Genomic DNA, 19,403 nt, shown 5'->3' on the forward strand with positions numbered 1-19,403 from the left:
CCCTTCATTACTCCGAACCCCCTCATCGTCTTCGCTCAAGAAAGATGCAGCCCCAACAGCTGAACAACAAGCCCCATCGACTGGTGGGTGGGGTTGGGGAAGCGTATGGAATAGCGCATCTGCAGCTCTCCAGCAAGCAAAGTCGGCGGTTGACGAGCAAGTCAAGTACCTCCCCAAAAACGAGCAAGCTCGTAAATGGGGCGAAGGAGTCATAGAGTACGCCAAATCGGCACAGCTGGAACGAATTGGTGGATTCGCATCTTTTTCATGATGACAAGAAATAGCTTGATCCTGTTCTAGGCCAGGACTTCAAACGCGTTGGCCTTTCAACGTTAACAGACATCCTCAATGTTGTTGCACCTCCCATTTCTGAACATGAAGTCATTCAAGTTTGGCTCAGTCACGATATGAGGGGCTATGAAGGCATTGAATCACTTGTCTATCGCGCGCTTGCCAGGGTACGGTCACGCTTCTTCTACACGTTGATTTCTTCCTTGACACGTTTTATGCGCACAGATAATGGAGCAAGTTGAGGGGGGTGATTTGGTGGTCAACCGCGGGGACGAATCTCGACCGAAGGAAACAACCGATGCATCCCGGGAGTTGAATGCAGTAGAAGGGTTCGAGGCTGCATCTAAACTGGCACAGGCAAGCAACCACTCTGTTCAATTTGCCCTATCGTTTAGCTTTGTGCAGGCCAATCTAGACGAGTTAATCAAGAATAACAAGAAAGTAACCGCCGATAAGAGCGAATCAAGCGTCCAGACACCCACAACGTACTCGCATGTCTACCTGCGAATTCAACCATTCCTATCATCTTTCTCATTCCCCGCTACCGACGCCGTCCCACCCTCGCAACAGCTGCAATTCCTCATACATCTTTCAGATCCGTCTCACAACCTCAGTCAAAGCACTATCACGCAATGCATCTCAGGAGAGTGGCTAGCGGAAGGGATGTGGGAGAAGTACGACTGGGTTGAAGACTTGATGGCAGAAGCTTTACGAGTTGGTGTCGAGGTCATTGGTCAGCAATATATTGTGCAACGAATGGGCTGGGGAGCGGAGGCAGTGGAGCAGGCAGAGGAAGAGAGCAAGATTGACGCAGTTGGAGGACCAGGAGAGCTGGTCGAGAAGCCTGAGGCATGACTACTTGTTTAACACATCTGTACTTATAAATGACATGCGACGTCTATTTCTTCTCTTCAGCTGGTGGTGGTGGCAAGGGTTTTAGCTCAGCGGGCCGTGGTGCAATCGTCCCTTGGCCAACTTGTTCCCAAGGAGAGAGAGATTCAAAGTTACTACACAGGAATTAACATCACTCATAGGGAGAGATAAGCAACACGCACCGGAAAGCTTGCGTGAGTTGCAGAGGCTCGTAAACAACCCGTTTGCGCTCTTCGTCATAACGCAATTCAGTGTAGCCCTATTCAAGTGTGAGTAAGGATAGAAACACGTGTGAAATTGGCTGACCGTCAAAGGGAAATCCTTGCGCAATGGGTGACCTTCAAAGCCTACCAGCAGGGTCAGTGAAATTTTCAATCAAGCAAGCACGATGATCAGGCACCATAATCGGTCAGAATGCGTCGTCTGTTCAGTCAAATGAGATTTGAGAGCATGCAAAAAGGCCAGACGCACAAATCTGGATGACCGCTGAAGAAAACGCCGTACATGTCCCAAACTTCGCGCTCATACCTAGTAATTTTCAGCATTCGATTTGGAAATCAAGAGTCTGTTTTGACCAGTCAGCACTGCGGAAGACACCGGCAACACTTGGAACGTGATCTCCTTCGCCAGCATAGGTCTTCACACGGAGTCGGCCTTGTGAGGAGGTGCTCAGAAGATGGTATACGACTTCGAAACGCTTGTCGCGCTCTGGAAAGTCGACTGCCGTCACCTGCATGAGGTACTTGAACTGGCATTGGGAATGGTCGCGCAAGAAAGTCATCAAGGGCACGATGGTAGCAGGAGCAGCATAGAGAGTGAGTTCGTCTTTGCTGACGGAAAACTGCTGTATGAACTTGGGTAGGCACTGGGTCAAGTATGCGCCATAAGTGTGAAGGGCACTGGTGGTTGCCGCATATTTTTCGACTGTTGGGTTGGGAGATGTAGGTTCGGTAAAGGGTGATTGAGATGCGCGGGGGATATGAGAGCTCTGAATCGACCGTGCAAGGGCTACACTGGCCCTTCCAAGCCGCGGGCCAGCGAAGCGGAGAAGAGACATCGCGAGTAACGTTTGTCACATCCAATGTCCGACTTCAACCAACTCTTCGACTCGCTTCCCTACTACGATAATGACCTTGATCAATTTCCAGGCCTCAAAGAGAAAGTAGATCGCGAATTCGGTCGCGAGCCAAAGCCTCCAGCAACCCTACATCCCCGCGTACCCCCACCCCCATCCCTTTTTGCAGTATTGTCTGTCTTAGATCGCGTGTTCTAAGCTTAAATTCTGACAGAACAACCCATTGCTGAAGGCAGAGCTGCAACGCGTAGAATCACACCAAGAATTTCCACGTCTCGACACTCTAAGATATCAACTACCAGCGCCGTCATTACCGGGGACAGATGAAGAATGGCAAGCAGCCTTGAAAAACGCAGAAGCTCAACTCGAGCATCAACGCATTCGGTTTGTCGTTGGCTGACTCCGCAAAGATAATCTGGCTCATTTTCACAGACAAACAAACCTGCAATTGCTGCAGACATATGGGCCAAATGCATGGCGCATCCACAACTATCTTCTTGAAACGACAGTAAAGCAGGCTGAGAAAGCATTGGAGGAAATGAAAGAGCTGACCGTCGAGGTCAATCGGGAACGAAAGAACACGCAAACACAATTAGGGAAAGAGTTGAACAGCCTCGAGACGCGATGGACAGAGCTGATTTCCAACGTGCTACAAATTGAGCTCGCGAATTCAGCGTTGGATGCTGAAGTAAACAGACTTAACCGGCGAGAGGCAGAACTTGCAGAGCTAGCTAGGCAGTAATAATAGATCATATTGAGAGGTCGGAGTTCGAGCGCATTTTCATTAGTCACGTGCGCATCCTTCCCTCCATCCAACTCACGAGTACATGGCAAATGAAGAGACTACAACAGCCAGTTCTTCTCAACTGACGCCAGACAATGTCCCATTGCAACAACCCACTCCCGTCCGCAACCTCGTGCCGTTGGGCTCTCACGGACCCACCCAGACGAAAAAGTTCAGCGCGGTCAATATTAACAAGAAATTCCTTGAAAAGAATTCGACGACATCCCCCTACTCATCCACCACAACATCAAACTCAGCGGCGAAGTTATCCGGTGCTGCTGGTGTGTTACAAGTTGCCTTCTTCTTTTAGCAGGGTCTGACGAACAAACGATAGTCCGACCCATATCGCAGTCAACACCAACGCATTCGCGTCTCGTTACAACTAAGCTCACAACTGCCTCACAGGGTCATGCTACAGGTCCCGGTTGGTCACGACCGTCGTCTGCTACTCCTCCGACTTCAACAACCCCTACAATCAATGGTTCTGGAGATGCGTCAACCTCGACAACGGCGCCAACCATCCAGCCACAGTCTCGCCCTGCAAGACAAAGAGATATGGGAGGTGGCACAAATAAACCCGCCTGGGGCAATGCGAAAACCAACCAGCAACGCCCAAATGTTGCTTCTCAAATGGAATTCCCGACGGCGGCAGAAGGTTTGCTTTGCCACAAACTATCTTGTAAGATCTCACTCTTCCTAGTTGCTGCCGCCCCACGTAAATCCAGGCCAGCACTGGCTGATCGGAATGTCGCTTCGAAGGAGACAATGGCTGCAATGCAACAGGCTGCAGCTGCAAGTAAACAGGCGAGAATGGAGGAAGCAGACACATTTCGGGGAGTGCACTTAGATCCAAACGCACATCATTGGGACGAGGTCAGTTTTCATCTTTTTACTTTTTTTTTGCAAACAGCTTATACCGACCGAAGATGGAAGAAGACGATGACAATTTCTTGGACGGTGTTCTTGATTTTGGAGATGGAAGACAGTACAAAATTGAAGCAACAGATCTCCCCACTGATGCGTCCAGTGCAACACTAGTCACTGCCAATAGTCTCACCTCTCTACCTTCACCACCGAGCACTGCGTCCCAAGTAGAAGAGCCACAAAATGGTCCTGTAAGCAAGGAAGACCGCTTTGCGGATGATTTCGACCGCAGCTGGCCTCGCTCTCGTGCTTCGCCTTCCGTTTCTACTCGCGATCTCCCCACTGGGCCTTCTTCTGTTGCTGGACCAAGTCCAGTTTCTCCTGCTCTGTCCATGCTACACTCTCCACAAGAACCTCCAGGTTCACGTGGTATGCTGTTCAATGAGCGGTCAAACAAACTCGAGCCATACAACAAGGGGGTGGTCAACCAGAAACGAGGCAGTGATGGATTCGTATCTCCCACTGAAGCACGTGGCCGGGACAGTTTTCAGCATCGAGGCAGGGTTTCTGGAAACGACCGCCCGTCGCGAGTGCCTCCAGCTTCACAATCAGGCCCACGACCTCCTCAAAATACATGGAACCAACGAAAGGAAGGAGATGAAGTGAGAGGGAGACCACAGTCAGATATGGGTCCTCCCGCTGTTCCGACTCGTCAAAAACCACCACATCTGTCGACAGCTGGCCCTCCCCGCCGAACTTCAACTTCACGAGATTCCCGACAAAGCGAAACTCCATCGTCTGCTCGACTTCCTCCATCGCAATCACCTGCGCTGTCTCATACATCTGCTGTAGCCCAGTCACCCGTCGCCGCCCTGGCACAACTATCGACCACTGAGCTGAATGAAGCTAGAAAAGATGTGATGCAAACAGCAGCAGCTCGTGCTAAGGCAAGGAGACAGCAAGAAGAGGAGGAACGAGAAAGAGAGAAAGAGCGGGCGAAGCGCAAGGCTGCTGAAATTGAGGAGAAGATTGCTGCGGAGAAGACGAAAGTACAAGAAGTTCACAAGTCAAGAGAACAGGTACTGATTATTCTGTCTTGTATTGAAATCCCCCCCTCATGGCGCATTGTAGGAAGCCTTAGAAGTGATTGAGTCAGCGGTCAAGATGGTTCAGGTTCAGCCTCAGCGAATTGCTATTCCTGAGAGACCTATACACAGACGAGCATCAGAGGCTTCACCGCAAACAACATTCGAGTCAAGGCCCCCTGTCCCACGAAAAATAACGTCCAGTACCAGTGTTCCTTCCCTAGCCCCAGTCGATACACAAGGATCGTGGCGGAGCAAACCTAGCGCTGGAGCAGTCACACCTTCGCCTCAAACTTGGGAGCGGCCTACTCCAGCTCCAGCACAGCTACCACCGCCAGCATTTGTTGCGCCACCAACTGCTTTGGAACAAGTGGAATCTCTCGCCAACGACGACCTTGAAGTTGTCGACTTTTCTGATCTTGGAAAGTTCGTTGGCGATTCTGACGAGCAAGCAAATGTGCCTACTGTTGTTCCTCGGCCATCGCGACCTTCAGCCATCGACTTTTTCGATGATCGACCGTCTGAAGCTGTGCCAACGGAGAAGATTGGGCCTACGACTTGGCGTCGACATGAACCTGGGTCGCGTTCCATTGATGCTGACATTACCGCGCCGTTGGAAGGGTTGCAACCAACTAATCGCACACCCCGCAAGGAAGCTGCCATGTCAACCCTGGATGATGTTATGTCTCGCATCAAGGGTGCACTAGACACAATGCAGACAAGTGAAAGAGAACGTCGCTCGCCAGAGGTATCTGCTGCCGGAGCAATCCCTCGTGGCCCAGCTTTCTTGCCCTCGTCACGCTGGGTTCCTCCTGCCTTCCGTCCACGGCCAAGTGAGCCCCCAGAGCCACGGGAAGAGCTCGTCACTGGCTGTGAACCACCACGCTCTCCAAAACCAGCTTGGAATACGTTTGTCATCCGCTTACCCAAGAGTTCGCAGGCTTTGGAACCTCTTAGTCGGAAACAGCTAAATATGACAACTCGTCCAACGCCGTTGCGTTGGGATATACTCTCTTTTGATCCTCCGGTGGAAGGTATGAACAAGAAAGATTTGAGCATCAACGAGATTCTCTTCCGGCGAGTCCCAGGCAAGGGCAAGTTCAAGGTGCTGCTGCCAAACTCTCAAGTCAGCGGGCCCAAAGTCAATGTTCCGCCGATATCTAGCAGGCCGACCTCCTTCGTTCGCTCTCCTTCTGACGCTCTGTCGACGTGGCGAAAGGCGCCGGCTACAGGTAATGATGACCAAGGTCTAGCTACCGTAAGCCGTTCGCCTCCCCCAGAGTTGCCTTCAGAAACGCCAATCACTTCGTTCAAGTCAGAGGATGCATTCACTGCGCGCTCAAGGCCGGAGCCCAAGATGCCTGTTGGATCTTCCGTGGCATTTTATCGCGACTCCGTTGAAATGGATGGCCAGGCGTCGGTCAATTTTATTGTCAACAGCGAACTGGAGGCAACCCCTAACAAACTCAAGCCCAGCATATTGGTTTCTTCTCCATCTGCAAGCGATTTGTTGGCAACCAATGGTACTCCTTTCAACCCACGAGCAAATGGATCAGCAGCGACGTACATGCCTTCTTTGATTTCGAATAGCAAGACGGAAAGCAAGAGTTCAGAAGACTCGGTGGGTTTTTATCATTGTCTTTGTCCCTGTCGGATTGAACCTTTTTGTAGACCGATCGAACCCCCATCACCCCTCCATCACATCCCAATGCTACATGGGCAAGAACATCACTAAGCGGTTCGGGGAAAACAGGACCTGACCCAGAACACCTGAAGGCTGTTTGGTCACAGAGTTCTAACCAGGCGGCTCCTGTGAACTCACTGGAGGGCATAGCGGATGATTTGACGGCTATTCCATTCACATTACAAGATGTCAAGTCAGAAGATGGAGGCACTCCCCCACCAACTGCTACGTCGACAGCATCTTCGCGAATGTCCTTGCACGATGTCACTCGAGCATTTCAACAGGTCCCAACCTCTTCAAGTTCGACTATCAGAACACCAATTTCGCCCCCCTTCGACCTCTGCACCTGTTGCTCGCCCCCCTCCAGCGAATTATTCATACCAACTCCCTCCGCCTCCTAGCCAGATGATGCGGCCAACATATGGCGCTTATTCGCCGATACAGACTCCCGCCATCATATATCCGATGGCCCCCAGTCCTATTCCTCGCCAAGTGCCGGTTAACGGTCACGCACCGTTATATAGCCAACCAGTCTGGATGACACAGAATCCCCCAGCTATGATGCGACCGCCGTATCCCCAACTTATGCCCTATCCAACGCCTGCTGGAACTCCGATGGCTTACCAGGGAGCGCCATTACCTCAGCCTAATGGGTCACGTGGTCGAGGAATGCCTCCCCAAAATATCATGTACCCGGCGAGTCCTATCCTGATGCAAGCCCCCCCGATGCCCGTGGGGTATATGGCTATGCATCCACCAGCTGGTCGTGGCCAAATGCGGACTGACAATGGTCACCCACCTCAGCAACCTCCACCCATGCCTTCGCCTAGTTTCACTCCCGTTCCTCCCACGTCGTTCGTGCATCCGACTTGGTAGTTTTCCTCATTCCTATCGTTATCGTCTTCGCTTTCGGTGTATCACATTCTCGCATAGCTCAAAGCTTTTCTGCACGATTAAGGTTCTCTGCAGTATAAACTACCATAAATACGCGTCAGGTATGTATGATTTCTAAGCAGCCAGTTGGACTGCACGCTCCGCAGCCTCGTCTAAGCTATCAAACGCAATAATTTTTAATCCAGAAGCCTCGATCATGCTGATGAAAATAGTCATTAGTTTACTCTTTTGAACAAGCAAGCGTCCACTTACTCTTTGGCTTCTTGTTCTTTGGTGCCCTTGAGGCGGACGACGAGAGGAATATTGAGAGCAAGTTCTTTCGTGGCTTTGATGACACCTTCCGCGATGTAGTCGCAACGCATGATGCCTGCAAATAGAGCTGAGTAAACAAATAGCAGGAAGATATCATACTCGTACCCCCGAAGATATTGATAAAGATACTCTTGACTTTAGGGTCAGCGAGCAAGATTTCGAAAGCCTTTTTGACGGTTTCTGGAGTTGCTCCTCTGGGTTAGGACAAACATTGAGCCACATTGCGCTTGCTGAGGATGGAGACATACCCGCCAACATCCAGGAAGTTGGCTGGATTTCCGCCATGCAAAGAGAGGACATCCATGGTAGCCATGGCCAGTCCGGCGCCATTAACAAGGCAGCCAACGTTGCCATCGAGTTTGATGAAGTTGAGGTTTGCTTTCTGTGCTTCTACCTCGGAAGCCTCCTCTTGGGTGATGTCCCGGAGAGCGAAAACATCTTCTTGGCGGAACTCAGCATTGTCGTCAAAGCCGAATTTGGCGTCCATGCTGGTCAAGTGAGAAGACGAAATCGACCGTTATTTGCGCTCACCAGAGAACTGCACCGTCGTCAGTTTCGGCCATCGGGTTGATTTCGATTTGAGTCGCATCCTTGTCTTTGAAAATTTTGATCAGGTTGATGAAGATGTCGGCTGCTTGGGCTTGAGCATCGCCCTGGAAGCCCAACTTTATGGCAACGTCGAGGGCCTCTGCCTTGGAAAGACCGTCTTCAAAGCTGACTGGAGTGGTGATGATCGCAGAAGGGTCCTTGGCAGCAACTTCTTCAATATTCATGCCTCCTTGTGCGGACGCAACAAGCACAATCCCCTGAGAAACACGGTCATTGAGGACCGCAACGTAGTATTCGTGTTTGGGGTTGCGGCGCTCAGCGAGCATGACCTAATCAAAAGTATTCGTCAGTGTTGAGCAAAGTTGGTGAACTCTTACTGCATTGCAAATCCTACCGCCAGCACCTGTTTGCTTGGTGATTAGATTGGCTCCAATCATCTTGGAAGCGTATTCTTTAGCCTGTTCCGGGCTATAAAAACGATTATTGGAACAGCTTGACCCGGTATTCGACGCGACAAACCTGCCAACCATATGTACACCACCTTGCAAGCCATTATCGAACTTGCCCTTGCCTCGTCCGCCAGCGAGAACCTGCGCCTTGATCACAAGCCTGTCATGGCCTGGACAGAGAGTGAGCTGGCGGAGCGACGTCACCGTAACAAGGACAGACCAAAGTTCTTCGCGACAGTAAACGCTTCTTCCGGTGACTTTGCAGCGACACTCTTTGGAGTTGGGATTCCATACTAATCCGAGAGTTGAGACACAACTTGACATGGAAAAAGGAAGCCGAAGTCACGGAGTTGAGCAATGTCATGGATTGGTATTCATGGATGGAAAGAAAGCGCCTCTGACCTGCAGACGCAGCCTACGTGCTTAATTAGTTGAGAAACAAGGTAAGAAAATGAATGCGAGTACCCGAGCGAGGGAGCCCGCCTTGCGTAGAGAAGACAGCATACTTGGGTCGATAACAAAGTTGGGAAGCGAGTTGATGCCGTGACAAGATTTTTTTTCACACTTGACCGGAACGGCGACGACGGCTACTTCGACAACGGTGGCCTGTCTCTCCACTCCTCCGTGAGGCCCTTCTGGCAGATAAATTTCTTTTCCTCCCCTTGAGTTCGGACCGTTCAGCGTGAGCTGGCTCGAAATTTCGTGGCAGGAACAATCCTCCTTTCTTTCTCACCACATGGTCAATCCAGGCCAAACATCGAGGCAAGGCAGACGCCTCACCCCCTCCGCGTTCACATACTTATTAATGTAACTTGGAAAAACTTGTTCAGTCCACCCACCATGCAAACCGCTCTCGAGTCCGATTCTTCCCTCCATGTTGAAGAAACAACGCTCACACAACTCCTCGTCGTGGGCCGAATTGTTCTACAGCAGGGTGCGCTACCAGAACACAACTTTTCCTATCATGAACTTCCACTTCAGGCATTGACCTGCTTGATAACCATTTGACCTCCGATGAACAGCTCACTGTTCACTCAAAATATCTGCCAGGCTCTACAATCGGCGCGTCGCCCTTTCTCTTGGGTCAGAATGGTCTCTGATTTACTCATAGGGAAACATCTACGACATTCGCGAGACCACTTCGAACTGCTCCTGGATTGCATCCAAGGAAGTCCTCCATATGTTCTATGTTCGTATTCTAGTCTATAACGACCTCAAAAACTCAAGCCAGCTGGATAACAGCTTATGATGTCAGAATAAGGAACACACCAATGGAACAAGACCGACATGCTGCTCGAGCCGCCTTGGTAGACACCATCGCAAAACTGGAGCAAGTCGTTCCCAACGCGGATGAAGCCACACCTATGAAGTTGCAAGCTGTTACTCCCTATCTCCAAGAGTTTGGGACGACCTTTGGCAGGGAGGTATGGTTCAATTCAACCCTTGGTGCCGAGAAGTCGTCGCTCAGATGGAAACGTAGCTCTGGTTTGCGGCATTACACTGCGTTCACCACTGGTCAATGGTGAGCACCCTCTTTGTCATTCCAGCTCTACATGCGAATCCATATCCAGGTCCGCGTCATTGCGGGTGAGCTTGTGAGTGGAAGCCTCAATAAAACTGTCAATTCCCAATTTTGTTAGGACCTGAAGCTCGCGGATGATTTTGGATGGGCGCCGTCGTCGCTTGTCTATCATAGCCTTGAGGCGCCATTAGGAAAGGCCAAGATATAGTACTAGATAGTCCACTGTTCAGACTTGATACACGAATTTGGAAAGCCTTAGTCACAAACGGTCACATAACCTTCATCTCAACTTTCGACCAAGCTGTAAGTAAGCAGAACGCGTCAGAACGCGATGGCGCATATGATCCCTCTGGAGGGAGAAACAAGCAAGAAACGTGTTGTGAGTCAAATATTTTATTATCGACAGCGCTGAACACCATTTTTACCGCTCCTAGTGTTACTTCTTCGACTCTGACATCGGTGGCTTCCACTATGGCCCTGGACACCCGTAGGCATTGGAACTTGTCGTCCCGTTGAGGTATCCATAAATATTTCACTGGCAGGATGAAGCCAACACGAATACGGATGTGTCACTCATTGGTGATGAACTACGGACTCTACAAAAAGATGGAGATTTTCGTTAGTATTCGCGTGCTGTGATCTCACTCGGCACGGGCTAACTCATGTACCCAGCGCGCCAAACCTGCAACCAAACGTGAGATGACCCAATTCCACTCGGACGAATATATCGAGTTCCTCAACAAAATAACGCCAACAAATATGAACTCGTATATCAAGGAGCAGCACAAATGTCTGTTTTTGTGCCCTTCTTACTTGTTCTCCGCCAACTCTTGCTCTACAGATAATGTTGGTGACGATTGCCCTGTTTTTGACGGGCTGTTTGATTATTGTTCCATCTCTGCCGGTGGTTCCATGGGTTTGTGCCTTGTTCTGAATTGGACGTACTCTGAATGGAACCAGAGGGTGCTGCTCGTCTAAGTCGCGACAAATGCGACATAGCGATCAACTGGGCCGGTGGCCTGCATCACGCGAAGAAGAGCGAAGCAAGCGGCTTCTGCTATGTAAACGGTAAGCTCTATTTTCCCTTCCAGATCTTGTCATTCATCTTGACTTCTAGACATTGTTCTGGGTATATTGGAACTCTTGCGGTATCATCAACGCGTCCTCTATATCGACATTGACGTCCATCATGGGGACGGCGTCGAGGAAGCCTTTTACACCACAGACCGGGTAATGACAGTCAGCTTCCACAAGTATGGCGAATACTTCCCTGGAACGGGTGAGATCAGAGTGATATTCTTGTCTTTTCTCGCGCACTGGTGTTCAAATTGTCCTAGGACATTGGAGTCCTCAAGGGCAAGAATTACTCTTTGAATTTTCCACTACGTGACGGCATCTCTGATGAAAACTACAAATCCGTCTTCGAGCCGGTTCGTTCATTCGAAGACCTACCTTGTTGTCTGAATTTGTTTTCAGGTCATTCAACAAGTGATGGACTCATATGACCCATCAGCCATTGTATTACAATGCGGAACTGACTCGCTATCTGGAGACAAACTGGGGTGTCTGAACCTTTCCATGCGTGGTGAATATCTCTATGTCTCGGTTAGCTGTGAAGACCAATACCCCATAGGACACGCCAACTGTGTTAAATTTGTCAAGTCGTTCAATCGTCCACTTTTACTGCTAGGCGGCGGTGGGTATACCATGCGCAATGTCAGCCGGGCATGGGCATACGAGACGGGCCTTGCTGCTGGTGTGGAACTCGGTCCTGGTAAGCTGACTGTGACCTGTTCTGTTCTGTTTGGTTCTCAGGCCGATCCTCAGAAATACCTGTGAACGAGTACTACGAGTACTTCGGCCCTGACTACGAACTAGACGTCAAGGCGTCAAACACGGATGACCTGAATACGCCTGCTTATCTCAATCGCGTCAAGCGGATTGTCATGGAAAATCTGCGGAATTGCGGTGGTCCTCCGAGTGTTCAAATGCAAGGCAAGTCGTGCGTGCTTATCAGTGGCCAGGTCTAATAGTTGCTCAGACATTCCTTCCATGCCGATTGACATGGCCCTCGACGATCCTAACGCGGATGAAGATTTAATACCGCCGGATTCTCGACGTCATCGACGCCTATTGGACTCGAGACGACAAGGTGATGGAGAGCTTTCTGACTCTGATGACGAAGGCGAAGGCGGGCGGAAGAACCATGCCGACCATAAGACTGCTGAGAGCATTGGGGATAATGTAGCAAGGAAGTTTGGCATTATGTCAGCGGCGACAACAGCTTCTGGTGCGGGTCCCAGTGCACATACAACCACTGCTCGAGTTCTGTCGACTGGAACAAAGATGGACGTGGATGGAGCTGAAAATGGTAGCGGGAATGGTGACAGTGGCAGTGTGGATAGTGTAGAAAAGACCGAAGGCCAGGAAATGGTTGTAGATAATGTTTAATTTTATTCTGTTTATTTGTTCGCTCGAATCAGTTAGAATCAGTCGCGTGACCGTGACTGAGACGCGTTAATTAGTCACACTCAGACTCTTCACCTCCTCCATGATGGACAGACTCGCAACCCCTCCACCTCAGCCATCTTCCTCTGTGTCACTTCAGCTGACGCCTGAGCAAGTACGCCAGGTAGAATTGAACCGTCTTCGTGCCAAGGCCGCCCAAAGGAAACGCGAAGAAGATGCTGCAGGGTCCAGTGCTGTAAACGCAAACAACAAGCGGCCTCTCGGAGTGACTCCAGCGAACTCCAACTCTCCGACTGCACCGGGTCCGTCAAAGGCTAAGCCACTGAAGCGAGACGCGCGCTATGGTCCGATTTTCGAGTTCGATTTGTCGAAGATGTCTGACCCTCGAGGTGGATATATGCCGGTGGAGCACGGTCAGGACATCGACGAGGAGGTTGTCAGGAAGGAAAAAGAGAGAGAACGCCAGCGAATTGAAAAAAACCTCAAGCTCGACGACCCAATATACTTGGACAACTCGCTTAATCCACATTGCCGCGAATGTGGGTCGGTCTCCATTGATCCCTCATACCGCAAAAACTTTAGCTGTCTGGTTTGCAAGACTTGTCAGAATGATAACCCAGAGAAGTACAGTCTGCTGACCAAGACAGAATGCAAACAGGACTATCTCCTTACTGATTGTACGTGGACGCTTTCTTCGTTGTGGCGCTAGGCATAACACATATCGTAGCGGAGCTTCGGGACGAGAAAGCATTGCCTCACATGCTCAAAGCAAATCCACACAAGTCCACCTACGCCAACATGATGCTCTACGCACGATATCAAGTCGAGGAGTTTGCATGGAAGAAGTGGGGTTCTCCAGAGGCACTAGACGCTGAGTACGAAAAGCGTACGTCAGAGAAGAGCAAGAAGAAGAACAAGAAATTTGAGGAGGGGTTGAGAGACCTGAGGCGAAGAACAAAGGAGTCCGTTTGGCAGCGAAGGCAGGATGAGGAGCATAAACACGTCTTTGGGCCGTCCACTGCTAGACGGGGGAGTGAGGGACAACAAGTCTGTCATAGTTGTGGTTTCACAATCGATTTTGAAGAGTTGTAGTCCGGGTTCAGGTAGCTGATAAGATGCCCCTGGCCGAGCAGGTCAGCATGTAATACCGAGAGGATAAGCGATCAAATTACTACCCGACCGGCTTTCTGCCTTCCGACTGCGAGTATAAAGCAGCGCAAATATCATACGAGGCGCTCTTTCCTGTCACCCTCATAACACAAAGCACCTTACAATGTCGTCTGAAGCTGAAGAGCAACCTTGGCACGAGCAGATTTCTGATGCTCTAGACGTGGAACGATTCGAAGTCGACCTGTTTCGTTCAAAAACTTTGTGGCTTCCAAATCGCGGTCGAGGCGTTTTCGGAGGCCAAGTTATCAGTCAAGCGCTGGTTTCGGCCACCCAGACCGTTGATCCCGTATACGGACTGCATGTAGGTGAACTGAGTAAAGCTCTTGTTCCTTACACTAAAAGCTTTTTCGCAGTGTAATTATAGTCCCAGTTCACTGACCGCGGTCTGACTGGCCACCTCAGCTCTCCACTGCTACTTCTTACTGAGCGCCTCCGCCTCCGTTCCCATCGTCTACTTCGTCGAAAGACTGAGAAATGGGAGATCTTATATCACGCGTGCAGTCAAGGCGGTTCAGAACGGAAAAATGGTCTTCTTCATGATGTGCTCATTCCACAAGCCAGAGTAAGTCAATAACTTAGAAAGCAATAGTGATGAAACATAATTTCCTAGACCCTGGCAGCCCGTTGGGCAATGGTCCATGCCACCCAACGTCCCTCCGCCTGAAGACTGCCCTACTGAGGAAGAGCGCTATCAAGTGCTCCTGAAGAAGGAAGGACTCGATGCCGATATGCGAAAGATTTACGTCGACATTATTGCTGTTCGTGCAGTCAACTTTTTTGCAAAATCCACGCCAAACCTTGTTTAGGAACGCAAGCGCAGTCCAATTGCCGTCAAGCCTGCTCTCGAAAAAGACCGTGTCTCGGGAGGCTCAGGAATGACACGATACATGTTCTGGCTTCAGGCGCGAGACATCCCCAAATACGAACCGCACTTTCAGAAATGCATTCTGAGTTATATGTCTGACCTCTACGTGTAAGTCTCTGCTTGATTTCTTGCACAATCTAACGCGTGTCTTCAGTCTGGGTGTGGCTGCACGGACATTGGGGCTGGAACGAGTCGGAAAAGGCCCAAACGTCAGGAGCATGACGTCCACCATCGACCATGCCGTTGCCTTCTACGAGTAAGTCCACATTTTCAACGAGAAAGCGACCTTTCATCTGCATCTCCAGCGACACTTTCGATTGTGGGGACTGGCTGTTGTACGTGGTGCGTATAAGGTTCATGGAGAAGAGGCAACAACTCTAACTTTGTCCAGATGGCATCCCCACGCGCAGCTTCTGGTCGAGCGATTGTCTATGGCCAGGTTTGTTTTTCCACACACAAGGCTTTTGTTGCACTGCGCTGATAGCATCATCTTAGATCTACAAGCGAGATGGGACGTTGGTTGCGATTACGACGCAGGAGGGCGTGGTGCGAGCAAATAGAAGAGGGCCGGAGCCAGCGAAACTGTAGAATATGATAGCACTCAAAAGAAAAATGATTAATGGGACACATATAGTAGTCATCGAGGCGGGCCCGTTTCCAAAGCATGATTTGGAACATAGATGGAAAGTACATGGGCAACATGAGAGCGAAATGGGGGAGGGAGGCTTTAGTTTTTCCGACGGAATGAGCAGCCTTGAGTGGATAGAATGAGTCAAGGGAGGCCAAGGACGGATGGGAGACGCACCCTCGGTCAGACGAGCCTTACCACCAGTGGGTTGGCAAAGGACACTCGCACACGACCCACAGAGAACAACGGTGTGGGCATGAGAGAAGACAGTTGTGATAGCGAAGCAGCCTGACAGTGATGAACACCCATAGCGTAGAGAAAGCCAGATCGTCGCGCACCAGGGCATTTTACATCCATGAAGTAGGAATTGGGAGATTGCACTAAGCGCTTCAGTTTGTGTTGGCGCTTCTCGAGCTCATTAGAGGGGTTGAGGAGATCGACGGCGAGAGTCTATATCGTTCATTTCAATGGTTGGGAATAGTTAGGCAACACGCCGCCTACCATGGTGGACGACTTTTTTGGAGGAGGCTGGGACGGGGCGTGACGCTGTACATATACTGATGCCGCTCGGCACCGGATTAGGTCGTGACAGCCCCTGAGTCTGGTCGAAGTCTGGATAGTCACCGGAACCTTTGGATACAATCGGCAGACCCGGTCTGGAAACCTTACAACGAAATAAAGTACCCGACACACATGTCATTTCGTTCCTCTGTTGATCTTGAGAATGCAAACCTGAGCTTGCTTTCATGATCTTAGACAAAGCAGACGACTTATGGCTCGCTTGTCGATGCATTATGCACTCAACTGACCAAGACTCACCCCATTGACGGAGAGCAAAGACCCTTGCGGGCCGCTGCGGGTGTTGCATTCTCTCCATCGAGGCCCATAATAATCTCCTGTCTTGATTATATTAGGAGATGGGACTCCGTTCAGGGACATTCTCGGTGTTGTGGGTCTTTGTATGACCTTGTGCTGGACAATTACAGTGGGAAAGATAGAAGTCGAGTTGGACATCTTCCGCTCAACCTTCGAACAATAAAACAAAAACTGTGGGCATGGCCAGAAAAGGAATAAGGTCTCATTGGTGTCACTGATGTCACGGTGTCAAACGACCTGTCTTAAACTGCACAACTTTCGAGCTCTCCTCAGTTTCCGCGATCTCTCTACCCCCCCAACCGGCACCGCCCTATAAGAACGTCACGACACTCTCATTGCAATTCTGTCATCTCTCTGTCTCTCACTTGACGAACGTCTATTTCGTGAGCACAACACACCTTGTCTGGCTCTCACACTCATTCCAGCAGTGTAATTTGCTTGCATCGTCTTCCGCGCGCCTCTATACCGCATAATCCATCGCCGGACGATCCATCGATTCGATTCTCATGTCTTCCCTTGCATCTACTGTTGCCCACGCCGTTGCGTTCCTCACCCGACCCCTCCTAAACGCATATTCGGCCCCAACCACCGCCAAGCTCCAACTTGTCTTGGAAGCCAATCTGACTGCGCTCTATTCCCAGACCTGGGATATCACTAACCCTCGTAGTGGGTCAAGTCGACGCTGTTTGACCCTCTCACCAGACTGCCTGCCTCCGCGGGCAGTATACGCTGCATGCATCGCAGCTGGTGTTCAGTGGTTTGACTGGGTTAACCTCCTTGGTACCCGCCAATTCGACCTCGTTGTCGACCCAGGCTTGGTGGCCATCCGTCAGTCTGGCCGCACAATCTCCATTTGGACAGAAGAGCTTCCTCAAAAGGCCTGTCACAACACGAAGACCGCAGCCCAGCTTCTCATCGAGAATGATGCGGCATCTGACGACCTGATCTTTTCCATGATCGCCGACGAAATTTGCGCCCCAACGTGGATGACCCCGACCATCGCGGAGTTTCCGGACAAGCCACGCTCCCAATCCCGTTGCAGCTCCCGCTCATCCAGCTCGAGTTCCGGGTTTTCTTTTGCTTCCTCCGAGTCGACGAGTGTCTCGTCCGTTTCCACTCAGTCACGCGACGATTTTGGACAACCAAAACAGTCACGCCGCGAACGCGCTCGTCAAGCTCGCGTTTATATCGACACTTCTAAAAAAGAGGTGACCGAGTATGACGGCGGTCGGACCTCTGTCCTCGGTGGTGGTGTTATGCTTGGCGCCAAAAAAGCAACTCCCGCTCCCCCTACTCACGGCTGGCGAATGCGCATCTAGACGCACCCTTAACGCTCTTAACGAGAATTCACAACGCCCTCTTGACGCAATTCCCAACACGAACCTTGGACCAACTATCATACACAGCCACTCTCTTGCATTTTTCAACTTATTGTGCTGCATCCTTTCACTTGTTCTTTTTGGATTCCTTGATGTAGCTTTATTCTTTTGCAACGCTCCCTGGGAGTTTGCCGGTACTCCTTGGGCTAGTATATTTTGGATTTAATCGTCTATCTTCTTCGATGTGGGTAATAGTTTTTGTTTTTCTAGCCACTTGTTGTACTGTCGATAATCTGCCTTAACGGCCTGGTGTATAACAACTCGAACTTCTTGGACCTTGTAGCCTGGGAATTCTGAGCTCATTGCGAACCTCAATTGCCAAAAGCAGCTAGTAACTCATCTTCACCTTCACAAACTGGCGAGCAGAAAGGCGATGAAAAGTGTCACGCGAAACTCCAACAGCTGGAGAATATTCGACGTCATTCGTGTCGCATACCCCCACACATTATGAAGCAAATGCAAGTCGTCAGTGGAGGGAAACACCTCCGTTGTTTGCCGATGTTGGAGGAAGAACTGGTTTCCAAACTGTAGAGACTCGTCATATTTGCTCCACTGTTCCGTTGGACATGGGTACTTAACTTGGTGTTTTCCCACTTGGGAAACAGAGATGGATCTTGGCCAACTGCTTTGTAACAGGATTCGCGATCGCGTTCAACGAGGAGCTGAGCTGCGGGTTTGTCGCTGTCAATGTTATTTTACTGTAAGCAATTACTCACTTGATGTGGGGCCAACTTGAAAGCTGATGTCGTCATTGGTTATGCTCGAAAATGGGGCACACCAAAAGCCTAAGGTTAGAAAGAAGCCGTGAAGGTGTATGCACAGTTTGTTTGTGCTGGCGAGCAACCGATCCTAAACGAGGTTCACATGCTAATGAGGCGATCTTGTGTTAGCGAGAGAGAAAAAGTCTCCAAAAGCCAACTCCACTCAGAGCTCTAATCGACGTCACGTCGCCGTGCTCCTCTTTCATCGCAATGACGAAAGCGTTGAAAGAATGGATAAATGCACCACCGCCGAACCAGCAAGTTCCAACTAGCCCATAACCACACACCCACCATGACTGCCTTGACGATAGAACAAAAGAAGATCCAATATTCCCGCCAACTCTACGAGTATACCGAAAAGCAATGTAAAGCGGCGAGGAGTCGTATGAGCTCAACAAAGGCGGCGCCGGAAAGTCACGGTCATCGAAAACCCCACCGAGCGGATGCTGAGGCGGACGGAGCCGACGAAGATGGCCTCAGGACGCCAAAAGCAGAGAGTAAAACCACCAGTGAGCTCGTCTTGTTCCAGTTTGTGCGAGGACCTGATTTACACAGAACCCAACAAGACAGCAGCCTCCGCGACCGCATCAACAAAGCGTGGCGGCGTCTCTAAGTGATTGCCTCGACACTTCTGTAACAAATTGTGAGTGAGAAAGCCTGAAAGACTGAAAGACTCAACTTGAAGCCTAATTCATCCTCGTAGCCCCAGCCAACATCCAACTTGAATCTGGCAAAGTTACTGTAGCCTAGGAAATACCTTTTTTTTATTTCTGCATACCTTGTACTATTATCACCGTATACTCGTCCCCATAAAATACCTTTCGCATGCTTGGAACTTGGAAGCGGAACGCGTCGATTCCGTGTTGAACATAC

At 50.3% G+C, this 19,403-nt stretch overlaps 8 protein-coding genes across 8 annotated transcripts; 5 read left to right on the forward strand and 3 right to left on the reverse strand.

The window, feature by feature from the left end:
- Window positions 1-1,189: 1,189 nt before the first annotated feature.
- Window positions 1,190-2,221, reverse strand: MIND_00455500 (Complex1-30kDa domain-containing protein; the record flags this gene model as incomplete). The annotated part of the gene is made up of 6 exons (XM_037361367.1): window positions 1,190-1,298; window positions 1,347-1,423; window positions 1,471-1,511; window positions 1,565-1,587; window positions 1,636-1,692; window positions 1,740-2,221. 6 exons carry the CDS (start codon window positions 2,219-2,221, stop codon window positions 1,190-1,192), a joined length of 789 nt encoding a protein of 262 aa, XP_037221659.1.
- A 24-nt stretch (window positions 2,222-2,245) lies between these two features.
- Window positions 2,246-7,532, forward strand: MIND_00455600 (uncharacterized protein; the record flags this gene model as incomplete). Its single annotated transcript, XM_037361368.1, has 11 exons — window positions 2,246-2,407; window positions 2,454-2,623; window positions 2,672-2,977; window positions 3,028-3,062; window positions 3,116-3,304; window positions 3,358-3,678; window positions 3,724-3,896; window positions 3,950-4,966; window positions 5,019-6,593; window positions 6,644-6,885; window positions 6,941-7,532. 11 exons carry the CDS (start codon window positions 2,246-2,248, stop codon window positions 7,530-7,532), a joined length of 4,782 nt encoding a protein of 1,593 aa, XP_037221660.1.
- A 132-nt stretch (window positions 7,533-7,664) lies between these two features.
- Window positions 7,665-9,736, reverse strand: MIND_00455700 (Succinate--CoA ligase [ADP-forming] subunit beta, mitochondrial; the record flags this gene model as incomplete). The annotated part of the gene is made up of 11 exons (XM_037361369.1): window positions 7,665-7,749; window positions 7,803-7,917; window positions 7,968-8,056; window positions 8,111-8,350; window positions 8,394-8,740; window positions 8,789-8,879; window positions 8,931-9,030; window positions 9,081-9,153; window positions 9,207-9,275; window positions 9,326-9,547; window positions 9,683-9,736. 11 exons carry the CDS (start codon window positions 9,734-9,736, stop codon window positions 7,665-7,667), a joined length of 1,485 nt encoding a protein of 494 aa, XP_037221661.1.
- Window positions 9,737-10,713: 977 nt separating this feature from the next.
- On the forward strand, window positions 10,714-12,833 carry MIND_00455800 (Histone deacetylase; the record flags this gene model as incomplete). The annotated part of the gene is made up of 11 exons (XM_037361370.1): window positions 10,714-10,761; window positions 10,817-10,869; window positions 10,925-11,000; window positions 11,055-11,172; window positions 11,224-11,298; window positions 11,343-11,450; window positions 11,500-11,672; window positions 11,720-11,812; window positions 11,859-12,156; window positions 12,210-12,384; window positions 12,416-12,833. The coding sequence occupies 11 exons, from the start codon at window positions 10,714-10,716 to the stop codon at window positions 12,831-12,833; spliced, it is 1,635 nt and encodes a 544-aa protein (XP_037221662.1).
- Window positions 12,834-12,924: 91 nt separating this feature from the next.
- MIND_00455900 (DNA repair protein RAD14) lies at window positions 12,925-15,474 on the forward strand (the record flags this gene model as incomplete). Its single annotated transcript, XM_037361371.1, has 9 exons — window positions 12,925-13,528; window positions 13,579-13,737; window positions 14,424-14,583; window positions 14,632-14,779; window positions 14,828-14,994; window positions 15,041-15,142; window positions 15,192-15,228; window positions 15,278-15,325; window positions 15,382-15,474. Exons 1-9 carry the CDS (start codon window positions 12,934-12,936, stop codon window positions 15,472-15,474), a joined length of 1,509 nt encoding a protein of 502 aa, XP_037221663.1. The 5' UTR covers window positions 12,925-12,933.
- A 139-nt stretch (window positions 15,475-15,613) lies between these two features.
- On the reverse strand, window positions 15,614-16,018 carry MIND_00456000 (40S ribosomal protein S27; the record flags this gene model as incomplete). The annotated part of the gene is made up of 4 exons (XM_037361372.1): window positions 15,614-15,639; window positions 15,692-15,802; window positions 15,853-15,964; window positions 16,016-16,018. 4 exons carry the CDS (start codon window positions 16,016-16,018, stop codon window positions 15,614-15,616), a joined length of 252 nt encoding a protein of 83 aa, XP_037221664.1.
- An 878-nt stretch (window positions 16,019-16,896) lies between these two features.
- On the forward strand, window positions 16,897-17,709 carry MIND_00456100 (Product biotin synthase; the record flags this gene model as incomplete). Its single annotated transcript, XM_037361373.1, has 1 exon — window positions 16,897-17,709. The coding sequence occupies one exon, from the start codon at window positions 16,897-16,899 to the stop codon at window positions 17,707-17,709; it is 813 nt and encodes a 270-aa protein (XP_037221665.1).
- Window positions 17,710-18,822: 1,113 nt separating this feature from the next.
- Window positions 18,823-19,143, forward strand: MIND_00456200 (Product biotin synthase; the record flags this gene model as incomplete). The annotated part of the gene is made up of 1 exon (XM_037361374.1): window positions 18,823-19,143. One exon carries the CDS (start codon window positions 18,823-18,825, stop codon window positions 19,141-19,143), a length of 321 nt encoding a protein of 106 aa, XP_037221666.1.
- Window positions 19,144-19,403: the final 260 nt, after the last annotated feature.

The sequence above is a fragment of the Mycena indigotica genome, assembly GCF_014461135.1.
Source record: "Mycena indigotica strain 171206Taipei chromosome Unknown Mind.scaff0004, whole genome shotgun sequence".
NCBI classification, from domain to species: Eukaryota; Fungi; Basidiomycota; class Agaricomycetes; order Agaricales; family Mycenaceae; genus Mycena; species Mycena indigotica.